Source organism: Hordeum vulgare, chromosome 7H (genome assembly GCF_904849725.1).
Source record: "Hordeum vulgare subsp. vulgare chromosome 7H, MorexV3_pseudomolecules_assembly, whole genome shotgun sequence".
NCBI lineage: Eukaryota > Viridiplantae > Streptophyta > Magnoliopsida > Poales > Poaceae > Hordeum > Hordeum vulgare.
Genome location: NC_058524.1, coordinates 524,864,043 through 524,889,086, shown reverse-complemented (window position 1 = coordinate 524,889,086; position 25,044 = coordinate 524,864,043). Strand labels below are relative to the sequence as shown.

The 25,044-nt window shown below is 45.9% G+C and overlaps 1 protein-coding gene and 1 pseudogene across 3 annotated transcripts; one reads left to right on the top strand and one right to left on the bottom strand.

Moving 5' to 3' along the window:
* The first annotated feature begins 4,575 nt into the window (after window positions 1-4,575).
* LOC123410282 lies at window positions 4,576-12,369 on the top strand (annotated as a pseudogene).
* Window positions 12,370-12,920: 551 nt separating this feature from the next.
* On the bottom strand, window positions 12,921-16,881 carry LOC123407999 (nudix hydrolase 15, mitochondrial-like). Of its 3 annotated transcripts, none has more exons than XM_045101235.1 (5): window positions 16,504-16,881; window positions 16,400-16,420; window positions 14,942-15,084; window positions 13,886-14,005; window positions 12,921-13,551 (listed from the first exon to the last, which is right to left on the bottom strand). In XM_045101235.1, the coding sequence occupies exons 1-5, from the start codon at window positions 16,790-16,792 to the stop codon at window positions 13,327-13,329; spliced, it is 798 nt and encodes a 265-aa protein (XP_044957170.1). In that variant the 5' UTR covers window positions 16,793-16,881; the 3' UTR covers window positions 12,921-13,326. The 3 variants fall into 3 exon arrangements, with proteins under 3 accessions (XP_044957170.1, XP_044957171.1, XP_044957172.1); XM_045101236.1 differs by having other exon boundaries at window positions 16,564-16,880; XM_045101237.1 differs by lacking the exon at window positions 16,400-16,420 and having other exon boundaries at window positions 16,564-16,878.
* Between the last annotated feature and the right edge of the window lie 8,163 nt (window positions 16,882-25,044).

Sequence of the window (25,044 nt, the reverse complement as noted above, 5' to 3'; positions counted from 1 at the left end):
GATGGTATTGGTGTGCTTACTCACCATTTCCATAAGTATGCGAAACATAGTGAGCTTCTTTCCTTTAACAGAGCACATAAATTTGTTTATTTTAGCAAACATGGGGTGATCTAAGTCATTCTCCGCATAGTGATCTTCCGCATCAAGATACTCATCAGATGGAGTAGAAGCTAGACTGAAAGAGTTTAACCGTGTAGTTACCTTAACCTTATCATGGGAGCTTTGGTCCTCCTCATCTCCCATGGCAGTCTTTGCCATAAAACACTTGTGAGCGTTGCCCTTGTAGTCCTTCATATAGTTGTAGTGAACAACATCACCACTTTTGTTGACTAGCCTCAGGGTGTTTTGTGTATCCTGAGCTACTCCGGCAACTCCACCAACATCCTCTGGATCTAATTCTTCTTGTGCAACCATTGCTCTTCCATCTGTCCTCTTGAGCTTGGAGTTCATAGGGTTTGGCAACTTCTTCTTTACAAAGGTCTTTGGAAACCTTGGTTTGTCTTCTCTCTTCTCATAAGGACAGTCATTGGAGAAGTGGTTGGTTTCCTCACAGTTATAGCATTTTCTTACCTTCTTCTTTGGGAATCTTCCCTTGAACTTTCCTGCACTGAACTTCTTTACAAAGAGAGCAATGTCCTCATAAGATGGGCTTTCATTAGAGTCAACATCATCACCATCTTCGCAGTCATCATCACCTTCTTCTTCTTCACTTTCTTCTTCGTCACATTCATGCTTGGCTTTCAAAGCAAGATTGATCTTTGATGTTGAAGTGCCATGCATGGCAAGGTGCTTTGTTGCATTTGCCTTTGACTCTTCAAATAATTGGAAAGTGGATATGATGTCATCTGGAGTCATTTCTTTGAACCCATGGTGCTGCCTCATGTCCCATACCATTTGATGGTGATACGTAGCAAGAGCATGAAGTAACTTGTCCACAAGAAATCTCTTGGTCAGATTGAAACCATCTTGCGTCTTGTCACAATCACATGACTCAGTGTCTGCGGCGAGAGTCATGAGCCGTTCTAGTAGTTGCTTGGGAGATTCACCCTTTTCCATACAGAAATTCTGTAATTGTCCCTTGGCAATTTCATATTGAGCAAGCCGAAGAGTGGAGGTACCGGTCTTGGTCCTTATAATGCTATCCCACAGTTCCTTGGCACTTGTGATGTGAATGTAAGGTCTCCGTTGCTTGTCATTCATTCCTTTTCTTATGCACATGATCGCAGTGTCATTGAGATGCTTGTCATAAGTTTCTCTGGGAGTGAGGCACCTTGGATCTGCAGGATTGTACCCATGCTCGAGGATGTCCAACATCTCATCATTGGCGTACCTAAGATGATCCTGCGTACCAACTCTCCACAAAGCAAAATCGGAATTGTCATCAAGCAAGGGAGGTTTTCCTCCAGGATTGTACTTAGGTTTCTCAATTTGAGATCTAGCATAAAGCCATGGAACACTGGTTTGGTTCCTTTCCGGAGGTTGTTGGCCAAATGAAGTACCATGCACATGTGGCCCTGAGGCCCTCGGGGACGTGGTTGTCCCCGTGGTTAGTGATGTCAGTCTCATTTGGACCATGGCCTCAAGAGAAGCATCATGCTCCTCTTTTTGCTTGGCAAGGGCCCATTCCAGGTCCTCAGAGGTGAAAGACTTGACTTCCGTGGAAGTCCCGTCCCTCTGCACTGGAGCTACCGTAGCTGGAACCTCATCCATCTCGCTCTAGGGCGGTTAAGCCACAAGAATAGAGCACGAGGCTCTGATACCAATTGAAAAGGATCGAGATGGACCTATAGGGGGGGGGTGAATAGGTACAAATCCAAATTTTAATAATTACTTAGCAATTTTAGGCAAAAGTGCGGAATATGAGTGTAGGCCTAATACTTGCTACGACAAGGAGTAAGCTATTTAGAGTGAAGTAAGACAAGCGGTAAACAATAATCAAATACAAGTACGTAATAAGGATTAACACAAGTAGAGAGTTAGGGTTAGGAATAACCAAAACTCCAAGAGAGACAAGGATGTATCCCGATGTTCACTTCCTTGGAGGGAAGCTACGTCACCGTTAGAGGGGCGGATGTTACCACGAAGGCACACCAACGCCACGAAGGCTCACCCTATTCTCCCTTTGAGATAACTCCACAAAGGCGTTTCTCAACCACTAGTGGTAAGCCTTGAGGTGGCTTCCAAACCTTCACAAACTTTCCGGGGGAAATCACAATGGTTTGATTCCTCTCCGAAGACTCCTACCGCCTAGGAGTCTCCAACCTCCAAGAGTAACAAGATCACGGGGATTGCTCAAAACTTGCTCAAATCACAAATCACTTTGGTGGGAAGGAGGAGAGGGAGACGATCTATCTTTTGATTGGAACAACACTCAAAGGGACTCACAAATGCTCTTGGGACCTAGGATTTGGTGTAGACAAGAGTGAGTGAGAAGAAAGGTGTTCTTGGATGTATTCTGGCTGTGTTGAACAACCTTTCACGAGTTAGGAGAAGAGTATATATAGTGGGGAGTGAAAACCAGCCGTTGGGGACACTTTAAGTCACACAGGGTCCGGACGTCCGACAGTTGCCGGAAGTCCGGGCGTCCGCGAGGGGTCGGGCGTCCGACAGGGGTCGGTCGTCTGAGGCATGTAGATATGAATGAAAACACTGTGAATTGAACAGCAACCGGACGTCCGGAGAGGACCGGAAATCCGAGTTATTAGACTCAACTTCTTCTGGTGGGAGGTTCCGGATTTCCGAAGGGGAACGGACGTCCGGCCCTCGGACATCCGGAGAGAGCCGGAAATCCGAGTTATAGAGCTCATGTTCTTCTGGTGCAGGGCTCCGGATTTCCGAGGCTGGTCGGACGTCCGGCCCTCGGATGTCCGGAGGGTGCCGGAAATCCGAGTTATATGACTCACAAACTTCTGGTGGAGGGCTCCGGATTTCCGAAGCCTGCCGGTCGTCCGGCCCTCGGACGTCCGGAGGGAGCCGGACGTCCGAGGCAATAGACCTGTTTTGAGATAAGAACAGAGTGGAGAATATGTGGTATTGGGTATGACAGTGAAGATGTGGTACGAGCAAGTTCATCGCAAAACCTGTGATCCCCTCTTAATAGTGAGGGATCCCTATACTCAATATCAGTAAACTCAAAAGAATAGTCTACATCATCTTTTCTTAATCCCGAGCCTTCCCGAAATATAAATCCCGATCTTCTCAGACCACCTTTGGCACATAATTCTCAATCTACTAAAGTACTTGCCATCCTGAGATACACTCAACAAATAGGATTAGTTTCCTATGTATGTGTTGTCATTAACACCAAAAATCGATTAGAGGCATAGCATGCACTTTCACATGCCACATTGCGGATGCGGCTCCACATACACCTTCAATTCATGATAGTCCTTCCAAATCTTCTTCCAATACGTGGTCCCCTTTTGCTCGGTGCCACTTATTGGATCCAATGTTGTGTTCAACCAAGATTTGACCAACAAGATGTCCTCAAATCTTGAGGAAGCAAGCCCGTCGTCTTGCCCTTCTTCTTCTTCTTGGTAGGACTCGGATCAGATGTTGACCCAATCACAAATGCCGCCGTCTCCTCCATTTCATGTTCCACATGGGCCGGATCTTCATTCTCATTGATCATACTTGCCAAGTATGTTGCCTATACCTTCATGGTTTGCAAGCAATCATCTTGTGCGAACTAGTGAACTATACGAAACATTAATCATTAGATCGGACATGACCAAACGTATCCGGTCTTGTTGAGACATTTCGTCAAACATGTCGAGTGCAGCCCGGGCGGTGGGGTTGTCCATGCCCACCCGCTCCCGAGTGAGCTGCGTGGACTCACACTCATGGACCGACGACTGCTTTGTGGCCGAAAAGCTCTCCGGAAGGGTCCAGCCGGCCGTCTCATCCTCCTCCTCGGTCTTGACGGTGCTGGATAGCACAATCCACGCCGGCGCTTGCATGGATGGGGTGCGGGAGCCCGACACACCGGGGGAGACATCTCCTGGACAACGCTCATATGTACCTGCACCGCCAACTCCGCCTTCCTCTGTCGCTGTCGGCAACAGGGCATCTTACGGGCGATGTTCTCCGGCTTGCAAGACTAAGCGGAGGAAGGGCCGCCGCCGACGAGACGGACCTCGTCTCCGTCGCGACGGTCGGGGAAGGGGTGGAAGACATCGCAACGATGGATCAGGACAGGTGGTGAGGATGGAGAGCAAGGGTGCCGGACGGGGAGGGGTCGGGCGCGGGAAATGTTGGAGGACGGCGGGAGGGAAGGAGGAAGGATTTGGGGGATTTGGTGCAATTTGAGGTATGGTCGGACTGTCGGGTCCGACGTGATAGGCGTGTCCGGGCTTCCTCGTACCTGTCCTATTTTAGGCTGGAAACGGGGTATCGATCAGCGGACGTTTGATTTTGGTTTAAGAAACCCGTCTGGATCGATTTTCTATAACCGGATGGTCGGACGTTTGAGCAGGGGCCGAGACCGGTTATAGATGCTCTAAAAAGCTAGAATTTGGTCCGTTGGTCGTAAACTTCCTCATAAATCCGTCGGTTTTCGTGTGTGTGGACCTGCTCGACTCCGCGTGGAAGATGATACTGGGAGGGCCGACCTGCCGCGGCTTCACCCAGCTGCATCCCCCCCGCCGCCGCCCGGGCTGCCAGGCTGCGCTTGCGGCCGGCTCGCGCCGCGAACACCTCCTCCGAGCCGGCGGCCGCGCGTCTGAGGGCGGTGCTCGAGCAGGTGGACGACGAGCTGCGGAAGGGGAACGACGAGGCCGCGCTGTCACTGGTGCGCGGCTCACAGGGGGAGGGCGGCGGGCTCCGGTGCTTTGGCGCCGCGAGGCAGGTTGGTGTTCTCTTGATACTGCGTATCATCCCTCGAGGCCTAGTTTTGACTTTGCTCTCAACGCAATTGTTAACGTTCGATCGTCTTCGAATTAGAGTGGGGGGATGAACAGAGAAGAGAGGGTGCGAGAGATGTTAATGATGTTTTCAGAGACGATTTTACTTGTCTTGGTTAGTGTGCAGTTTATTCGTAGTTCGCTTGACGTAATGATCAGTTGCATATGTTTTAGTAGAAGTTTATTAGATCCACGTAATTTTGCATATACCACACGTGTGGTGAATATCAGGACCAACTTAAAACAAAGGTTCTTCCACGGCATGCAGTATATTCAAATTACAGGGAAAAACTATTGATGGTGTTTGGTGCCAGTCTGCCACATATTTGGCTAGCAAGCAATGCAACTTTTAAACTAAATTGATTGACGACAATGCAACTTTGCTAGTATTGACTATCAAACTGAACAACTTTGTTAAAATGTTACAGTTATTTTATTGTTGATAAACAAATGTAAACAATCTGCACGAATGTACTATGAGTTCATTTCCATGCTATCATTTATCCAAACTAATGCTCAAAATATTCTCCACAGTTGCATGGTAGGCAACTGCAAGTATTTCTTTGTTGAAGGTTATATTCAAACCAATTACATGCGAAAACAATTGTTGATCTTTAATGCCAGTTCACATATTTGACAAGCAAACGCTTCAACTTTGCTTCTTTGTGCTGCGTCATTTCCACCTGCTAGAATGTGTTACATGTTCGATAAGGAAGAAAGTGAAGCCAAGTACAGGTATATACGTAGCAATACTTCATGTGTAAGCTGGTCGTTGGGGGCAGGCCCTGCTCGCCCCCTGTCTCCGCCACTGACGGCATGCTCTTATAAGGTATCTCCTTTTATAAAGACTTCCTCCGACTGCCCCGAATCCGGTATTAGTATAGTGGAGTACCATATGGGACTGTTCTGTTGGATGGAATTAGTAAAGGTTTGACGGTCCATGATTTGGGTATTTGGCATGGGAATTTGAGCTTGAGGTTCCAAATCTTACCATTCTTTTTCCGAAGCCTTGTCAGGACCTCCCACAACTGCTACAAAAGAAAAGAACTGATCCATTCTTACGAGGGAAACCAGACCTAAAAAACCCACACAAGACTCGGTTTATCACAGAAAACCGAGTAAAAACCATGACTCCACGGCCATGGCCACGCCACCTACCTGTCGCCTATAAATTTTGACCTTGATTTCTTTTCATCACTGTATGGAGGGCATTTGTGAATATTTCTACACTATGGAGTATATTCAAATATACATGGAAAAACTATTGATGGTGTTTGGTGCCAGTCTGCCACATATTTGGCTAGCAAGCAATGCAACTTTTAAACTAAATTGATTGACGACAATGCAACTTTGCTAGTATTGACTATCAAACTGAACAACTTTGTTAAAATGTTACAGTTATTTTATTGTTGATAAACAAATGTGAACAATCTGCACGAATGTACTATGAGTTCATTTTCATGCTATCATTTATCCAAACTAATGCTCAAAATATTCTCCACAGTTGCATGGTAGGCAACTGCAAGTATTTCTTTGTTGAAGGTTATATTCAAACCAATTACATGCGAAAACAATTGTTGATCTTTAATGCCAGTTCACATATTTGACAAGCAAACGCTTCAACTTTGCTTCTTTGTGCTGCGTCATTTCCACCTGCTAGAATGTGTTACATGTTCGATAAGGAAGAAAGTGAAGCTTTACCTTTATCCTTTTTTGAGAATGTTATGTAGCATACTTACTCTGCTGTTTTTTTACCAAAATCTCTGTTAGGTACCTCAAAGGCTTTATAAACTAGATGAGCTTAAGCTAAATGGGATCGATACTTCTTCTTTCCTATCTCCTGTGGATCAGACTTTGGGATCAATTGAGAGAAATCTCCAAATTGCCGCGCTTCTTGGAGGGCTTTCTGTTTCAGTTGCATTTGAGCTTTCTCAACTCCAAGCACTGCTTATCTTTGTAGGCCTACTGTTCGTGTGGTCTGTTGATTTGGTGAGTTACAATTTACTTGATTAATCGGCCTTGTAGATCATCTGTTACATATCTTGTTGCTGACTATTTACTTGACTACTTGGCCTTGTGTATCATCTGTTACATATCTTGTTGCTGACTGGCCGTTGAACTGTTATTGTTCGCGTGGTGTTGTTATTTCAAAGCATATGCTTGGGCCATGTGTGCTTTGCGGCTACCTTGTTGCAGTTTTTAACAACAATCTTTATTTTTCGTATATCCATCTCTTAGAGGAGAACTCAATGATCTAAGGCAGTGAATAGATATTCTCTGGCAGTACTGATGTATTCATCTGTTTTGTGCTTCTTTGGTGCCAATTAGCTTGAGTTTTTGTTCAATTTCGAACTAGACAGTCATATGAGTTTGCATGCATACACATCCAACGTTATAGCTTCCTAGTAAGGAAGTGTGGTTGATTCAGCTAAGTTTATACTACTTGTAGCCATTTAACTGATTCTTAGGATCACAGGACAAAATTCATACAAAGTAATGCAGAACATTAGTCCGTATAAATTTCCCCATAGAAATGGTATAATCACTTGAGTCAGCCAATCTGTTGCTTGAACTTATATGGCTACAGCTTTCTAGATATATTACAATGGAGGGGCGAGAACTTGGTTCTCGACACAATTGCTCACAGTCTCAGCGAGAAGTACCACAACAGAGTTATTGAGGTATGCAAAGCTCAATTTCAACAATATTCCATTCTTGAACAAAATTTCAATAATATTCCATTCTTGAACAAACTCCATTCTTGAATACGAGCAAACTGTTTGTATACTTTTTCAAGTGTGGTTTATCATATACATAATCTAAACAATTAATATCCTATGTTTGGAATATGTGAAGCATGAAGCTGGTCACTTCTTGATAGCATACTTGCTTGGAGTGCTTCCGAAGGAATATACTATCACATGTTTAGATACACTTACGAAACAAGGATCACTGAACGTGCAAGCTGGGACAGCTTTTGTGGACTTTGAGTTCGTTGAAGAGGTCAGCTTTCTAAGTCAATTCTTAATATTGGGATAATTTTTGAAGTGCTATTATTCTTAATTGACACACAATACCTAGCATTGTTTGCTCCTTTATTCTACTAGATACACTTATTCTCCCTGTCAGTGTTAAGTGTGCATGGCATACCTTTGAACTATTGAATTTAGCAATTAATTTTACATTCATGCAATACTCTATGGCCCCAGTGTTACTGTCACTCTGACCAAATACTTTCATGCAGTAAAACTCCTCCGTTGCTACTAATTAGTCAAATCTAATTTTGTGCAATAAAAGAATCTGTTAACACTATTTGCTCTTTAAGCAGTAGTCAGATTGGTGAAGGGTGGAAAGCAGAGATCAATTATTCATAATAATCTGCAGTCCCCAAATCTTATATCTTTCTCCATTCTTTTTGTAATACAAAAACATAATGTTTTATATTTCAGTATAGAGCGAGATGCTCTTCTTTTGCAATTTTATGATACATACAATTCGACTGAACATGGGCAAATGGATGAGCATTGTAGATGAAATGTTTATTGTTAACCACCAACTATTTTGCTGATATGAAAAACCATCGTCTGCTACAGAAAGCCAGTATGGAACAGCTGCAGCTCTGCTTTACATTTGTCGATATTTTCTATATCTTCTCCTACAAAGGAGTTATATATGTACCAGTCTAATGGCTATTTTCATTTTCAGATCAATACAGGCAAACTGTCTGCAAAGGTGAGTCTCTAAATTATTATTGTTTGCAAAGCACGTAAAAATGATGTAAGATGTTGTTCGTTGTTCTTCAAGGTCTACTTCCAAATCCTGGCAAAAAATAAATGTCTACTTCCAAGTGTATATCGGCATCAGAACTCAGAGCTGCCACAATGAACACTGATTATATGCTTTCAGCGAAGTTAAAATTTAAAGATGAACAAAATATTGTTGGATCATTTAAAATATGGAGAAGATTTATTGATGTAAAAACACATAGTAATCCCCATTCCAAAGCTCTCTACTTGGTTTACTTCGACCAAAAGTGACTGCCATTTTAACACATAATTAGCATATTCTGGGATGGGTGCAATTATTGCCTACCTATGAACTACTGCTTTTTCAGTGAATAGATATGTACAAAATCAAAGGTATTAGAGAAATTCCAACGGGGCGACCCAAACGGACGCGCGCTTTGTCCGCTTTTTGCCCGTTTGGGTCGGCCGCCCGCTCCGCGTCCGCCCGCTTTTCTTTTTGGGTCGGCCATGCGCCCAACGCGGGTGACCCATTTATGTCCGTACATTTAGATTAAAAAGGCCTCTGGCCATAGATCATGCCAACGCCCAAGAGTTAATACCGGCACCATGCCAGTGGCCGACATACATTGCCAGCCTACAGAAAACCACCATGCAGTGCATGCTAGCACACTTGCCAGCGGCCGGCACACATGCCAGCAGACCAAAAGGGGCGGGAATTCGATCACGCCATGTCGGCCCGTGGTCATGCAAGCATACTTGCCGGCATACAAAAAGGAGACCGTGATCTCCATCGCAGATCACAGCTGGTCGAACTTGAGCATTTCGGCCTACATCTTCTCGAACCATAGCCTCTTCCTCAGCGACACGGTGTTCAGATCAACCTTCATGGTCTCCACGTCCGTCTTCATGCTTGCGAGGGCCACTTCTTTCGCCTTGGTCTTGGCATTCGTGGCCTCGATCTCGAGCATCTTGGCTTGCTTCGCCTCCTCCAACTCAAGCATCTTGGCTTGCCTCTCCACGTCAATCTCGAGCCTCCTCCTTTGGAGTTCCATGAAGGCGTTCATTTGCTCTTCCTTTTCTTGCCGGCGCTTCTCCTCCCTTAAGTCCTTCTTGCTTATCATGCCCTCCTCCTTTTCAAGCAAGGCGATCGACGTCGCGTCCCGCTTGTCCTCTTTCTTCGAGTTGGTCTTCCCCCGCGACTGGGCCTTCTCGCCGTCACCTTGGTCCCCCACAACTTATTTCCCCCCACACGCCAAGAGGGCGGCATATTGCGCCTTGAATTTCTCCTCCCCGTTGATGATAGTCCAACAATGGGAGAGATGGAAGGCCTTGCCGTTGTGTTGAACCTTGAATGCCTCCAAAGCTTGGAACACCTACAATTCAAACCAAGCAAGCATATGTGGGCAAATGGACTTGCAATCCACGGGAAAAATGCGTGGCACCAAAAGGGAATGAGAGGGCATGCATATGATGTCTTGCATGTCGAGGCCGCTCACGGGGCGTGCCTTGATGCTCTCATAGGTGGCACAAAACTTGTTGCAATCTTGTTGAATCACCCTCCAACGCTTCGAAAGTGACACCCATCCATGCTTGCTTTGCATTTGGTACGAGGGAAACTTCTTGCGCTCATGGAACTCACGATGAACACGAGTCCATAAGGCTGAATACTTTTGTTCGGCGCCGACCTTCAGGTCTTGCCCAATGTCCCTCCAACACTCACAAAAGAGCTTGTCCTCTGCCGGCGTGTATGCCTTCGTCCGCTTGCTCTTGCGCTTCGGCTTCACCCTGACAACAGTTTGGTTGGCGAGCTCCTCCTTGAACAAAGGCTCCCCGTTAATGTCAATGTCATCCTCCTCCTCGTCAAGGTCGTAGTCCTCCGGGAACTCATGGTCGAGCGGGGAGCCATCTAGGCCGACCTAATCTTGCATGAAGGCATCATGTGGATCATTGGTGGCTTGCGTGAATGGCGCTCGGCCGTCCTGGCTTTGGGTCTCATCGGGATCGTATACAGCCGTGGAGTAACCACCAGCCGTCGGCGCACCGCCTTCAAAGATCATGTTCTCGAGGAAACGGTTGGCCGTGTCATCGTCGACGACCGTCGGCATTTCGTCGAACAAATTGCGAGCGCCGGTGAGCATGTCGGCTGGCATCTCGCGCTGGCGTTTCTTCCTGCCTCCGGACGATGATCCGCCTGCCACCGGCGTGGCGTTGAGGTCGATGGTCACCGGCGTGGGCGTGGAAGGGGCCACAATGCTCACCTCCGGCGAGCATTCCCCGGAGAAGCGGCTGCCTTGCGGGTAGACGTGGAAGCCGGGAATCGGCTGCGTGGAAGACGCGCGCGGCGACTCCGGCAGTATCATCCGAGGATATGCTGACGAGCCCGTGCTAGCCGCGGCCGCGGCAACGGCGGCGTTGACAAGCCCGTGTTGGCTAGGGTTTACCCCTAGGTACAATAAGGCCTCCCTCGTTGCCGCCTTCACCCGGGCATTGGTGTCTTCCTGCTGCGCGGCGGCGGCGGCGGCTGCCTCGCCCCTTGCATCCTGTGCATGCCTCTGGCCCTTCCTCTTGGCCGACTCCACGGCCCGCTCCTTGTGCGTCAACTCCTTCTTGGGCGGCACGACGGCCTTGCAGGGGGCGCGGGGCTTGCCTCTGGCTGCGGCGGCGGCGCCGGACGAGGCGAGGGAGGTGAGGCCGGCGGTGGCCTCGAGGTCGTTGTCCATGGCGGTGGGAGCGGGCACGGGAGCGAGCGGGAGGGTTTGGAAAAAATGGAGGGAAAAAGTGGCTGCTTTGCCGCCGACTTGCGGGCCAAGGAGGGGAGTAGTCGCGCGTCCGCTTCGTGTCCGCGTCGACGCAAATCAGGCTTAAAATTGGGTCGGGAATGGGTCGGCAGGCGGACAAAAAGTGGACGCGTGTCCATTTGGGTCGGCGCTTTGGGCCAACTTTTTGTCCGCGCGAACCCAAACGGACGGCGGCGGACGAAATGGGTCGCCCCGTTGGAGTTGCTCTTACACGATTTGTTGCCTTCTGAGATTGGTTCATATTTGTGATTCTTTTTGTGGGGTCATATTTGTGATTGACCTGGCTATAAGTTGTATCTAATGGCAGATGCTGAACAAGTTCTCATGTATTGCACTGGCTGGAGTAGCAACTGAGTATCTTCTGTATGGATACGCCGAAGGAGGATTAGACGACGTTAACAAGGTTTTTCAGCATCAGTTTACTTACGTGCTAAGTTGACAAACATCATGTAACCCCATCCTCTATTTATTTTTTGAAACAAGGCATCCTCTAATTATCTGCTCTGTTTTCGTGTTTCTTTCATTAACAGCTGGATGGACTGTTCAAGAGCCTGGGTTTCACCCAGAACAAAGCTGATTCACAGGTGAGGTGGGCTGTGCTGAACATCGTTCTGATACTGCGCCGCCATGAAAAGGCTAGATCAAAGCTTGCAGAGGCAATGTCTTCTGGGAGGTCAGTTGGATCTTGCATTGAGGTCATAGAAGAGAACATAAACCCTGAGGATATTTAATACGTAGCTGGTTGGAACACTGAACACGGAAGAGAGTGCACACTGGTGCTGAATCATACATATTGGAGTTGTATAAAGCCTTTATAGTGTGTATTTTGCTTTGTACTGTATATTCAGTTTGTATTTTGACAACGGATGCTGAGAGTTATACAATTTTTTGGCCTCGGCCAGAGATGTCATTTACACCAGGAAATATTTACTGCCCATATTTGAGTGAGCCCTTCTCTCAGAAGTCATGTATTTGCAGTCAAAATCGCATGGAATCTAAGCTGATGGATGACAACAGCGCAGAAACTCGGTTGGTAATTTATTGCGACGCTGTAACCCTGAATCATGAACCAAATGGAAGTTGGACTTAATTTTCAGATAATAATTCTAATGTACCGAGTCCCATTAACACCCGGAATAATTCTAATGGACTTAATTGTGGAGGCCGCCATTTAGGGAATCTAAGAGCATGTTGCTCTGCAACTCCATTCCGGAGCAGAGCGGCATGCAGCTGTAATTTGGGGAGCAGCTAAGGAGTGGAGGGTTGCCGAACACTGCCTAAGTTTGCACACGAACTAAGCAACCTCTAAAACTTTTCAAAGTGCATTTTAGAGGCTGCCGATTTGGTGAACGCATTTTAGAGGCCGCCGATTTGGTGAACCTACTAAAGTTGCTCTTAGCCTCACCATTTTCAGACTGGTGTGAGCAAAAGACAGGGGAAATAATAAAGTGCAACAAAGGGGCAACCATAGCACAGAAGCAGCGGACAAGTGATTGGATTGTACTCAGGTAAGCACCAAACATTTTCTGAATGATGTTCTTATACTGTACGATTATGCAATGAATAGAGGACAAATATGTTTGTCAAACGTTTGAATTTTAATCGCTGTGTGCAACAAGTTGCACACCATGGAATGCATCGTCGTCCTCTGCTTGATGTGGCACACCCTGCATAATCATGGCGCAGCTGAACCACAGGGCGTAACGCTTCACATCAATTGCAGGGACGGCGTACCATAGGCGCATCCAAGAATAATAAATAAATCATATAACAGCACATGATTTGGAAACCTTTTAGATCCTATACCACCATTTCTTCTGGTGTATGTAGTCTTCTGTATGCTGAATCAGACATGTAACTGAGTGTGCATCCTAATCCTGATCATGGCATTGGAGAAGGCTCCTTTGAGCACTTCGGAAGGTTGAATTGTACTCTTCGCTCAGCAAAGTCTGGTGGCCGCTGGTATACAACTGAAGCCGCATGAATCAAGATGCCGGCAGTCAGACCCCAGATTACATACGTCTTGTTGTCTTTCTCGTAATCAAAGTGATGAAGTGTGAACTCCTGCCCCATCCATTCTCGCTCCTCGGATCTCCTGCGCTCGTCCTGACAAAGGGAAACTGGCTTTGAGTACATTCTAAGATTTCAGGTAAAAATACAAGAAATTTCTTGCACCACTACTGCTGTGTAAGACATATCATAGTTAGCTACTGTGGCCAAGTATTTTCCAGTATACATATCATCGTAGCACAATGTTACTACACATCATGGTAATTTATGTGCTTCGCTTCTTTCCAGTTGACTGGTCATTTTCGCGGTAAATTGCAAATATCACAAACATGCAACCCAGGCTTACATGAATAGCATAGCATAAAAACCCAAATAAAGATTGTATATAACCAATTAATTAGAATGGTGAAAATATACTGATAGCACTCACCTTGAGGAACATCTCTAGGGGTACATCAAAAATATCGTCCACCTCATCAACATTAAGGATAGGTTTGAATGCGTGTATATCTGAGAGTATACCAACAACAGGAACAACTACCAGAAGATGCTGCAAAAGAAATGGGAATGTTAATCTGGATGAAAACGACACTGTAAAAGCAACCTTTACTAGATGAAGTCTACCACTTCATAAAACCAAAACGGTGACAGGGCGCAATAATTTGTACTGGGCTTGGATAGTGCTGAAGCAACAACATAAAGGGAGCTCCTTGCTTACGGCCGACCTCTTAGCCATTTTACTACAACGATTTTGGTGATGAAACCAGGCTTCCTCTGCAGCAGCTGATATGCATTCCAGTTCTAGGAGGTTGCCTTCTGCATTATATCTTTGTATTATGCATCAATAAATTGGCATTATTTTCTTCTACATATTTCACATAAATATCATATAGTGATATGACAGAATAAAAGTAATCTTCAGAGACACGTGACAAGTGCGGTCAAAGGCCACATGTGTTACATAACACAGAAAACAATGCATATATTGTAACTCAATCCTTAGTTCAATCAAATCCTAAACGAGACCCTTAATAATGCCAAAATGATCAGGTGCACCACCTTGAAAAGCAAAAGATAGCATGCACAATCTAAACGAGCTGCCTAGTCCCAAGGTAAATTGCAGTGCGCTTTTGGTTCAATTCAAATTACAGTCAAATTTTCCTTCAGATTAATATTTCACTTTAGCTATGCAACTTTCCAAGAGAGCTCATGATATTAATTCCGAGATATCAGAAGGGCAAAAAGATAACGTTCTATCCAGAAAAAGAGGACTCTAAAGAACAGCCTGCTACATGATCCTCAAAACATCTATAAGCAAATCCTAAGTCTGAGCTGCATGCATGTGTTTTATTTCGAAGTCTAAGCAAGGAAAAGAAAACTTACATGTCTTTACGATGATGCACTTAAATAATCTGTCCTGCTATACAATGTGATTTTTTTTCGGTGAGGGTATAAGCGAGAAGCCGAGAACCCATAGACATCTTACCTTGGACAAGAAGTGCTCAAGCGAGGAAACGACAGTGACCAAGGATGGATCAAGCCCAATCTCCTCCTTTGCCTCCCTTAATGCTGTTGCTGCATCATCAGCATCGCCCTCATCTGCCTTTCCTCCGGGCAATGCAACCTCCCCTGCAAATCTCAAATGGAGAAAACAAAATCAGATAGGGTTTATCCGGCTCGTGTCTAGGTTGGTATCCATTTGAGGACCTGATTGTTTAAATATAAAAGCTAAGACAAGCCAAACAAGCGCTGAACAGAAAGCTAAGTTGAAAATCCAAATTCACTTGTAAGCATATTTGGTATTTGTAGGAATCTTAGGATTTTTGTAGTGCGTTATGGAACTTGTAGCCTTTTCTGGGAGAAAATCTCATATACACTAAAATGTATCAAATGGGGACTATTAAATTATAATGATGTAGAATGCATATTTACCAAGGGACTATTAGATTTTATATACCAAGGGATTTCTCCAATTCGCTCTGTGCTTACCAAAACCTCAGAACCAGCATGTGTGTGCTTGGCCCATGTACATAACAAGTTCTCCAATTTGCTATGTATATCGTTTTAGGCGTCTTTTTGAGTCTTGTTAGAGTTTGTATCCTATTCAGGTATGCAATGCGGTGGCGGCTCCCTGAAGATGGAATAAGGTTATCCCCACCTAGCCCCCCTCCCGGCAGTGTGTCTTGCATTGTCAGAGGGCTTGTGGAGGCGTGTCTCCGACAGGTCTCTCGGGATTTGGTCGGTGTTTGTCTTTGGTGAATCCAGTCTTTGTTCGTATGTGTTCGATCCTTTCGATCTACGCGCCTCTTCACGGGTGATGGTTGTTGTTCGTCTGCATTCGATCTTCTCGATCTACGCTTCTCCTCATCGGCGACGGTTGTTGTTCTGGTGCGCTGGTCCTTTGGGGTCTTAGTACAACGACTTCCCGGCTGTCTACTACAATAAGGCTTGTCCGGCTCCTATGAGGGAGGGACGATGATGACGGTGCGCCTTCAGCTTGCTCCGGTGCTTGTAGTGGTCGCTAGGTGGTCTACGAACATGGATGTAATTTCTGTTACTCCTGGTGTTCTTTGTACTGCCATGATGTTTGATGAATAGATCGGAAGTTTTTCCCGCAAAAAAAAAAAGACACCAACATCATGGTAGTCTAAACTAATTGTACACTATGGTAGCATAACTACCCGCGAGGACTAATTTTTGTAAGAGCTAACTAGAAGAACCGGGAGCCAATGAATTAAGATTAATGATAAACAACAGTCGTTGGTTTACTAGATTAAAACCCATATGGGATCAACAGTACAAACATCTGAATTCTGAAATGCTGCTGAACACCAACGCCTTGTACTAGATTCTGCTTCAACTACCAACCAGAAGCCCAATTCTTGGCTTGAATTCACCTTGATAAAATTCAGAGAATGCAAAAGCGGAATAGCAATCCAGTCACCTACGGGCCGTAAAACGAGACCTGAAAGCGAAATGTAGGATGCTTCAGTCCCAAGTCCCCAACCTAGCGCATACAGTGACAAATTTCCCCCAAAATATTTTTACCGGGGCGCCACGATTCGGATAGATCAGAAGCTGTCACGCAGAAGCGGGCGAGCTGCTCACCGGAGTGGGTGGAGAGGGAGGAAGCGCGCTTGGTGAGGAGGACACGCAGCTCGCCGGCAGCGTCCTGGAAGAGGCAGACCAGCACGGCGGCTCTCCGAGGCTGAAACAGGTTAGCTGCGGCTGGGGTCGCCGCTGTTGAAGGATCGCCGGTATAAGGGGAGGGAGGCGGCTGGTGGAGCCTAAGCCGTCGGATGAGAGCCTCGATGCTCGTGCCTAGCTCCTCCTCCATGGAAGCTTGGAAGGAGATAGATCGGAGGTGTGGGGGAATGGGGGTGCCGTGAAGACTTGTTGGCTGATTGAGCTTGCTGTTTTTTATTTTTTGTCCGTGCTAGGCGTCATCCGGCTGATCCCTCGCGCGGATCAGCCGGGTCAGCCGCCGTCCGATCACATTTATCTGACGTCTGTCAGCGGCCAGCTTTCATGGCACAGTGTGCAGTCCAGTCCGACGAGATGAAGTTTGAAATAAACCCTGAGGTTGTAAAGATTGACACAAACAAACCCTCACCTTCAAATCCTTAAAATTGGTACCCTGTATTTACAGATCCCGGTTAGTCTAAACCTTGCATGAGTAAAATCTTCTTTTTTATAACGGGAAAGGCACAATCCCGGCCGGTTATAGTCACTTACAACATGGTGAGCACGACCACGGTGTCCATCAATGAAGTGTTGTCGTTGTCGTGTCAGCAAGACAAGAATAATACGATGCATCACAAGGGCATGTTACAAACTTGCAATACATCCGTGTCTGACGTCTTGCGTGCGTGTATCAAAAAAAGATCATCCATGTACGGGGTACCCCTGTACGTCATAGACTAGTTCAGGAATGCATCAAGCTAGCCATCCCTGTACGTGCATGTCTTCGGGCAGAACTTCGGTCCTCAGTCGGTGCTTGTCGACATCATCGTGAATACAGAAGAAGCTCGGGTGGCTGTGGTTGTCGTCACCCGTGCCGCGCGTGCCCACAGCCTACGCTTGCTGAGCTGCACCGGGAGGCGGCCATGGCGACATGCTCAAGCCAGTGCGGCGTGAGGAGCCGGGATAGCGGCGCTGCAGCGAGATGGAGTCCTTGACATAGCTCGAGACCCAACCCAGAGCGCGACCGTGTATGCGTGTTGCGAGTCAGCACGGGCCTCCAGTGCCACGCGCCAACCGAAGTGCTCTAACGCGAGTGCGCACACCACGGTGGCTGCGTGCATCGGCCCCGACAACGGCAACGGACCCCTGATTCCCCAGCTCCGAGAGCTGCGGCAGGAGCTCGTCATCGCGGAGATAAGATGCAGCAGGAGTTTCTTGGCGTGAACGGAGCCGAGGGAGATGTTGAACTTGGTCCGGTGATCCCTGATGGTGGCCTTCGTCCTCTTGATGGCAAATAGATTCTCGTCGTTGGCGTCCCGGCTCCTCAGCTGCCTTGGCTGTCATCCACACGGCTGCCATCGCCATCATGGCCTCCATGATCACCATATGGCAGCAGGCTCGCCCCGCTGCCTCTACTCCCGCCGATGCATCGTGCAGGCTGCAGCTCATCAACTCGCCGACACCTTTCAGAAGCATCTACCCCGATAGCCATTGATGTATCTATACGGAAAGGGAACAAGAAAGAGAGAGAGCTGGGAGCGATGAAGAATATGGCTTGACCCGCACAACAGCGAGAAAAGCGAGTTCCCGGTCAGGATTATGCTTTTCCCGGTGTGTCAAATGTATCTAGGGTCAGGACAGACCGGAATCTAAAAAGTCAGGGTACAAACTTTAAAGATTTAAAAGTAAGGGTTCATCTGTGTCGGTCTCTACAACCTCAGGGTTTATTTCAGACTTTACTCTCCTCGTGATCTGCATTGCTATCAGTTGTTCATCTCGTCCATGTAACCTGCCAATCTGGTACAGTGTCTCCTTCGTATCAGCACTGTGTTTGATTGCTTCATGGATCGTGCCATGGGCATGCAGCCAAAGTACAAAAAACACAAGCATTAATGAGAAGAAAAAAGACATGCCGCAAACACAAGCCTTATTGCAATATCTAAACATTTTTTTATTGCGCCTCGTCTGATTTGTTTATTGAGCCTTTGCAACAAGCCTCGAGTTACGTTCAAGCTTTGCATTACGAGCCATGTTGTAATCCCTTAAGTAGTTTAATTTTCTTTTTTCTGTGTTTGATATGCTCGCTATGGCTTTACAATAAGCTTCGTGTTGCGCTCAACGCTTTGCAATAAGAGTGTTTGCAACAAGCCTCGTGTTGGGTGCAATGTTTTGTTAGAGGAGCCTTATTGCAATCCACAAGTTTTCGTTTTTACCTCCGCGATGCAATATAGTTTGTGTTTTACTCGTGCGTCTTGCAACAAGGATCATGTTACACGCAGCTCAGTTTGTGGCATGTGGCATGCAGATGTTGCGACAGACATTTCACGTTCAATCCCTCGGGAAGTGTTTTCAAAAAACAAAACACATAAAGTGCAAATTGACTTGGTTGTTGCAACATTGTTTTGTCACTCCCAACAAATGATTAAAAAATCATTGCACCACTCGAAAACATGTAAAAAAATATTTAGTGTAAGCTGCGGTCGACCTTGCAGCATCCTGCGCCCCGCTTGCAGCTACGATAGTCAGCCCTTGAAGCAACAACAGTCAACCCTTGAAGCGTGAAGCGTCCGCTTGCAGCAATGATACCCGACCCTTGCAATTCATGTGTCCTATGTCCGCCTTGCAACAGTGGTACCAGCCATTGCGACATTGTGTCTCGCTTGCAACAATGAAGTATATCCTTGCAACATCGAGCATCCCTCATTAAACAACGGGTGATCGACCCTTGCAACATCCTGCATATCGCCTTACAACAACGGTGTCTTCCATTGAACCATCATGCGTGTCGCGTGCTGCAACAGGGTCGACCCTTGCAACGTCCAACAAGTCGCTTACAACAACGATGGTCGACCCTTGTAGCGTCATGTGCCCCGTGTTGTAGCAATGGCATGTCGCATTGCAACGACGGGTGACCCCTTGGAGCAACGGTAACCGAGCCTTGCAATTCATGTGTCCTACGTTCGCCTTGCAATAGTAGTACCGGCCATTGTGACATTATGTGTCCCGCTTGCAATAATGGAGTCGGCCCTTGCAACATCGAGCACCCCTCGTGAACAGGTGATCGACCCTTGCAATGTCCCGTGTATCGCCTTACAATACGGGGTATTGTCGTGGTTTTGTCACGGTAGATGTCCTAGCGGTAGTACTAAGTCTAGGAGCCATCACAACTAGGTGATTTCTTAGATGGGGTTGATCGGGAACGAGAGACAAGGGTTCACCCAGGTTCGGCCCCTCCGATGTAAGTAAAAGCCTATGTCCTGCTTTCTGTGTTATTGATGATGATCTCGATTACAAGGGTGCAGAATCGCTAACCTAGCTCTCGAGGATTTCTTACTTGCCCATTCTACCTCAGGGGTTCCCCTTTATATATAGGTGAAGGCCCCGAGATTACAATAGAGTTTGGGTCGTACTGTAACCAGTGACGTAGTCTAACTCCAACTCATCTTGTCTATCAAGTATGGTAAATGTCTGTCGCATTCCTTTTGTGAGTCGGCATACCAAATATAGGCCCATGATCCAGCCTTTTTGGATAAGCCGCCTTCTTGGCCATGTGCTTCTACACATTCAAGGCTTGCGGTTGACCAAGCCTTGGGTTGCCACCTTGATAGCCGGGTTAACTTCCTGGCGGGTTATACCGTGGGGTATATCCCCAACATTAGCCCCTAGTTTAGTTTGGGTTTATCCATTTAAACTTCATCTTGAACATGAAAGGAAAACCTAAAACTTGGAACTTAACCTTGTGCTTTGTTTTCAAGCCGGCATTTCTCTTCTTTTTTGATCCTTCGTCTCGATCATTAGTGTGCCAACTCATTTTCCTCATCCAACACTTAACTTATTTTTCAATCACTTCCACAATGACGTCACCTTGCTGACCACTAATATGGACATGTCATTATAGCGAATCTTTTCTGAATAGCCGCCAAATCTGATCACGCGCGAGAATCAAGGCGACCTAGCAGCCGCTAATAACTGTAGATCCTATTTTTTGCCACGCCACTTCGGGTCTGCCCCCTTATAAATAGATCCTTTGGGACCCTTTCTCACTTTTCCTCTGTCTTCTTCCTCTCGCCCTCCTTCGGTCTGCTCGAACTCGCCGAAGTACCAGTCGCCCAGAGAACATCAATCACACCGCCGTCCTCGCCGGAGCTTGGTTGGGATCATCTCCGGCCACTTCAAGGAACACAAAACTCCTACATCTCCTTCGGTTTCAATCTCCGATGAGTCTAATTACCCTCTTTAGGGTTCAAGTGTTCGTCGTAGTTTACTGTGTTCTTCAGAGTTCATCAAATGTTAGCCATATATCCGGTTGCCCCATGGCCATTTGTGAACCATATGCATTTTTGCCTCCCTTGTGCCCCCACGATATTTGTAGATCCATAGTAGTCTACCTGTTGATCTCCACGAACGCTATACTTCGAGCGCCTCTCCTAGTTCTTAGGAATTTTATTTTATTTTACCATGTTTATCAGATGTGTTTGACTTCTTGCTTCAGTAGAAAGTACTTTGTGTGTTCGGGAAAAACTTCGCTAAGCCCTTTTAGCCTCTGTGTCCGTTTTTCAGCCGACTCATTGCCATATTCTGGTTTACTTTATCACGTCAGCTTATTGAAATTCAGTTTAGCTTAGTACCGACTTACTTAAGTTGTATCTGCCTTGCTATTTCTTTTGGCGGGTTATATATCGGCTCATGCTTCCTTTTTCGCCCTTTGTAGTTGAACTGTAATGGCTCCCAAAACTAGCAAAGTTTGCGGTTGGGTGAGATCGCAAGAGTTAGTAGTTACTTTAGAAAACCTCGCTGCCCAAGGTTATCTACTGGCTCAACCTGAATTTGGTTGGCGAGCTCTTGCGAAAGAATCTTCTCTTCGGCCTGGCTTAGGGGAGGTCGTTGTTTTCACGGATCGTTTGACCACAGGCTTTCGCCCTCCCGGGTCAAAATTCTTGACAGATTTTCTCCATTTCTTCAATCTAGGACCACACGATATTGTCCCAAACTCAATGAACAACATTTGCCAATTCCATGTCGTCTCTGAGGTCTATCTTCAAATCAAGCCGACCGTCACCCTCTTCACGGAATTCTTTTATATCAACCATCACACTGAAATGAAAAACGGCCCTAGTGTAGAACTTGGTGGAATTTCTATTCAGAAAAGGCAAACAACCCTTTTTCCGAGTCAAAATTGGCTAGTCATCCTAAAGGATGGAATAAGACTTGGTTTTACTGCCAAAATACTGTCCGTGAAGGCCAAAATCCCTTGTCGGGTTATAGATTGGAACGACTTGATGCATCCACTCACTACAAGAATCTGCTTCTTTGCCATCAGTTGTGGCAGATGGCAAAGGCCTTTGCCTTCCGTGGACAGTCGGCAAAACTTCTACGGTTGCTTGCGCTGGTAAAGGAGCTTCTTTGCCGTCTGCCTCCAGACAACGGACAACAAAGGTCTTTGCCATCAGCCGGTAGACGACGAAGAGGTTAGACGGCAGCCCACACGCACCTACTCTGTTGGATGGCTAATAGAGTGTTTACTATCTGCCGGCGTCGCCATCTTTGCCGTCTGTTGTGGCTGTCGTCGGTCGGCGTGGTCATCTTTGTCGTCTGCCGGCATAGAATCTTTGTCATCTGCTGCCGTTGATGTCTGCCAGCTTGGACACCTTTGCCGACTACCGGCTTGGCAATCTTTGTCGTCCGTCGGTTGTTCCGTGTGCCCATTTGGGCACCTTTGTCGTCTGCCGCTTGGGAACCTTTGCCGTCTGCCGCTTGGGCACCTTTTGTTGGGGAACGTTGCATGACAAACAAAAAAAAATCCTACGCACATACAAGATCTATCCATGGTGATGAGCATCTACGAGAGGAGAGATCGGATCCGCATACCCTTGTAGATCGCTAAGCAGAAGCGTTAAAGAACACGGTTTATGTAGTGGTACGTCTTCGCGATCCAATCACAATCCGTGCCGTGAACTCCCGATCAAGTGCCGAACAAACGACACCTCCGTGTTTAGCACACGTATAGCTCGATGACGTCTCCGCCTCCTCGATCCAGCGAGCAAGGGCGGAGTAGTAGCTGAGTTCTCCGGCAACACGATAGCATGGTGGCAGTTGTGGTGGGGCTATCCCGGCAGGGCTATGCCTAGCGCTACCGAAACTGCAAACATAGGAGAAACCGATCTAGGGAGAGAGAGGGGCTCCAAGGGCTTTGTGTGTCCTCCTGGGGCGCCCCCTCCTCTCTCTATATATAGGTGGAGGGGCGTGGGGAACAACCCCTCCAAGACCTAGGGCGCAGCCAAGGGGGAGGAGGTGGAATCCTAGTGGACACGGCTAATTGATTAGGTTTGAGTACTCTGCAGAGTTTTGCATACGTTTCCCACAAGATTTGATCATCTCTGTTGAAGTCCTCGCACTTCAGGGTGTTTGAGAACCGGATGATCAAAACATGGTCTTCCAAAGGGTTCCTTCGAGACACTATCGGTGCCCATCCAATCCTACTATTCTTCTACATTTCGTAGCACGCCCGTCCAGAGTCACCACGATGTCCAACCAAGCCAGAGCCCATAATGACTTGTGGTTGTGCAGGTGAGCCTCGGGTCTTGAAGTATCCATCCATCTCTTCGTGCCTGGGTGAAGCTTTCCGCAAGATGTCATGGCGCTTCCCCATGCATCACGGGTCATCCACTGGCTTCCCCAGGGTGCCCATCTGAACCGTCCTTCACCCAAAGGTATATTGCACCATGAGGTCTTGAAAGACTGGAAGTCTTCAGGTCTTGATTATTAAGTTCTCACAACACTCATGATAAACACTCAACCAAACCCCGTCAACTAGAAGCATAACAAAATAACGTCCCGGCCAAAGTAACAAGGGTTTAAGGGTGCCTATCACAATATACTACCCAAGACCCAAAATTTCCAAGTACCTACTTTGCATGCAATGGGTGGAGAAGGTTGATCTAATGCAATAAAACCTTAGGTAAATTATGGTCAATGTGAACTTGCCTGGCGAGGTTGATGAAGATAGATATCGTTCACACGAAATAACTTGATAGAACGATTCGTCACTCTCCAATGAAATCTATATTATCGAACATAGTATTCACATAAGCAATCATACTAGCAATCATCCTAATAATTAACAAAAATTAAAATGGATTCAATAAATCAATAAGAAAAATTAAATAAGAATCCAAAAGAAACTTTAAAGAAAACTATGGAGTCTTCTACTACAACAATCACAAAATAGTTTTTGTCCTAATCAAACTTAGCAGCAAAGAAAACACTAAAAATAATAAAATAGCAGAAAACAAAATATAAAACAACTAACATAACATTAAGTATTTTTCATCAAATTTTGTTAGCAAAAGAACTAATGAAAAATATTTTATCCAACTCTACTTGTGAACTAAACAAGGTTAACTTGAATTAAATAAAAAACAATTTTTACTTTAATACAATTTGATTCTGGTCTAAACTAAAGTTAACACAAGATCAAACTTATAAAACAGTATTATTTGAAAGTATTTTCAAATAGGAAATCAAATTAGCAATGAAATCAACTTGCAAGTTACTACAGAACTATAATTGATTTCATGCTGTCAAATAAATAAACTAAAATTTTGTTATTGTTGAAAAGCTACTGTTAACTAAAAAAACAAGATATAATCTTTTCACAAGTACAAAAGAAACAAATTAAAAACAATCATAACAAAAGAAATAGAAATAAACCTAAAAAGAACTAAAACTGAATCTGTTTTGCTTAAAACCCTAATTTAAAATATTCGAAAAATTATGAAACTATACCTACTCATAAATAAGATCACCAGTGACCCGTAGCAAAAAGAATCAACTCAAAACCTATTTTTAAACTCAAGATATTTAGAAAACAAGATTTGAATCAAATCTATTTGCAAATTTAAAATATTCGAACATGGTCAAATTTTATACCTACAGAAACTAGACAAAATTTGTGACACAATGCAAAAAGATCCACTCAGAAACAAATTAAAACATAAAAGTTATAGCGAAACTAAAAACAGAACTATTTTTGTTAAAAGAACTAAAATTGAAAAAAAGAAAAAAAAACTACTCTAGCGAACAGGGGCTACGTGGCGTCTACTGATTGGCTAACGGGCATGCGCGCTAGGACGAATCGAGCGGACGTCCACAAAGTAAACATAAATGCTTCGGCTAAAATAACTAAAAGAAAACCGGTCGGTTCACTTAAAATAAACCGAAGGGGTATTCTATTCTAATCCTAGACGTTGGCTAAAGATCCCACGGCTGAGAAGGAGAGGGGGTGCTCACCGTGGTGGTGGTTGCTGCTCCGGCGAAGACGACAACGGCCAAAAGCGTGAGGTGGCTGGGGGGGTGCTCTGGTGGTCTTGGGTGGCGGCGGAGGTGGAGACAATGCTCGAGAGTCGG

What these genes read in the sequence shown, in the direction of transcription:
- LOC123407999 (XM_045101235.1), bottom strand. Translation starts at nt 16,792, where the DNA reads ATGGAGGAGGAGCTAGGCACGAGCATCGAGGCTCTCATCCGACGGCTT. An exon ending in ATCCGAATCGTGGCGCCCCG is followed by an intron (nt 16,421 to 16,503) that starts GTAAAAATATTT and finishes TTTCGCTTTCAG; the next exon opens with GTCTCGTTTTACGGCCCGTA. An exon ending in CCCTAGAGATGTTCCTCAAG is followed by an intron (nt 13,552 to 13,885) that starts GTGAGTGCTATC and finishes TCCCTTTGTCAG; the next exon opens with GACGAGCGCAGGAGATCCGA.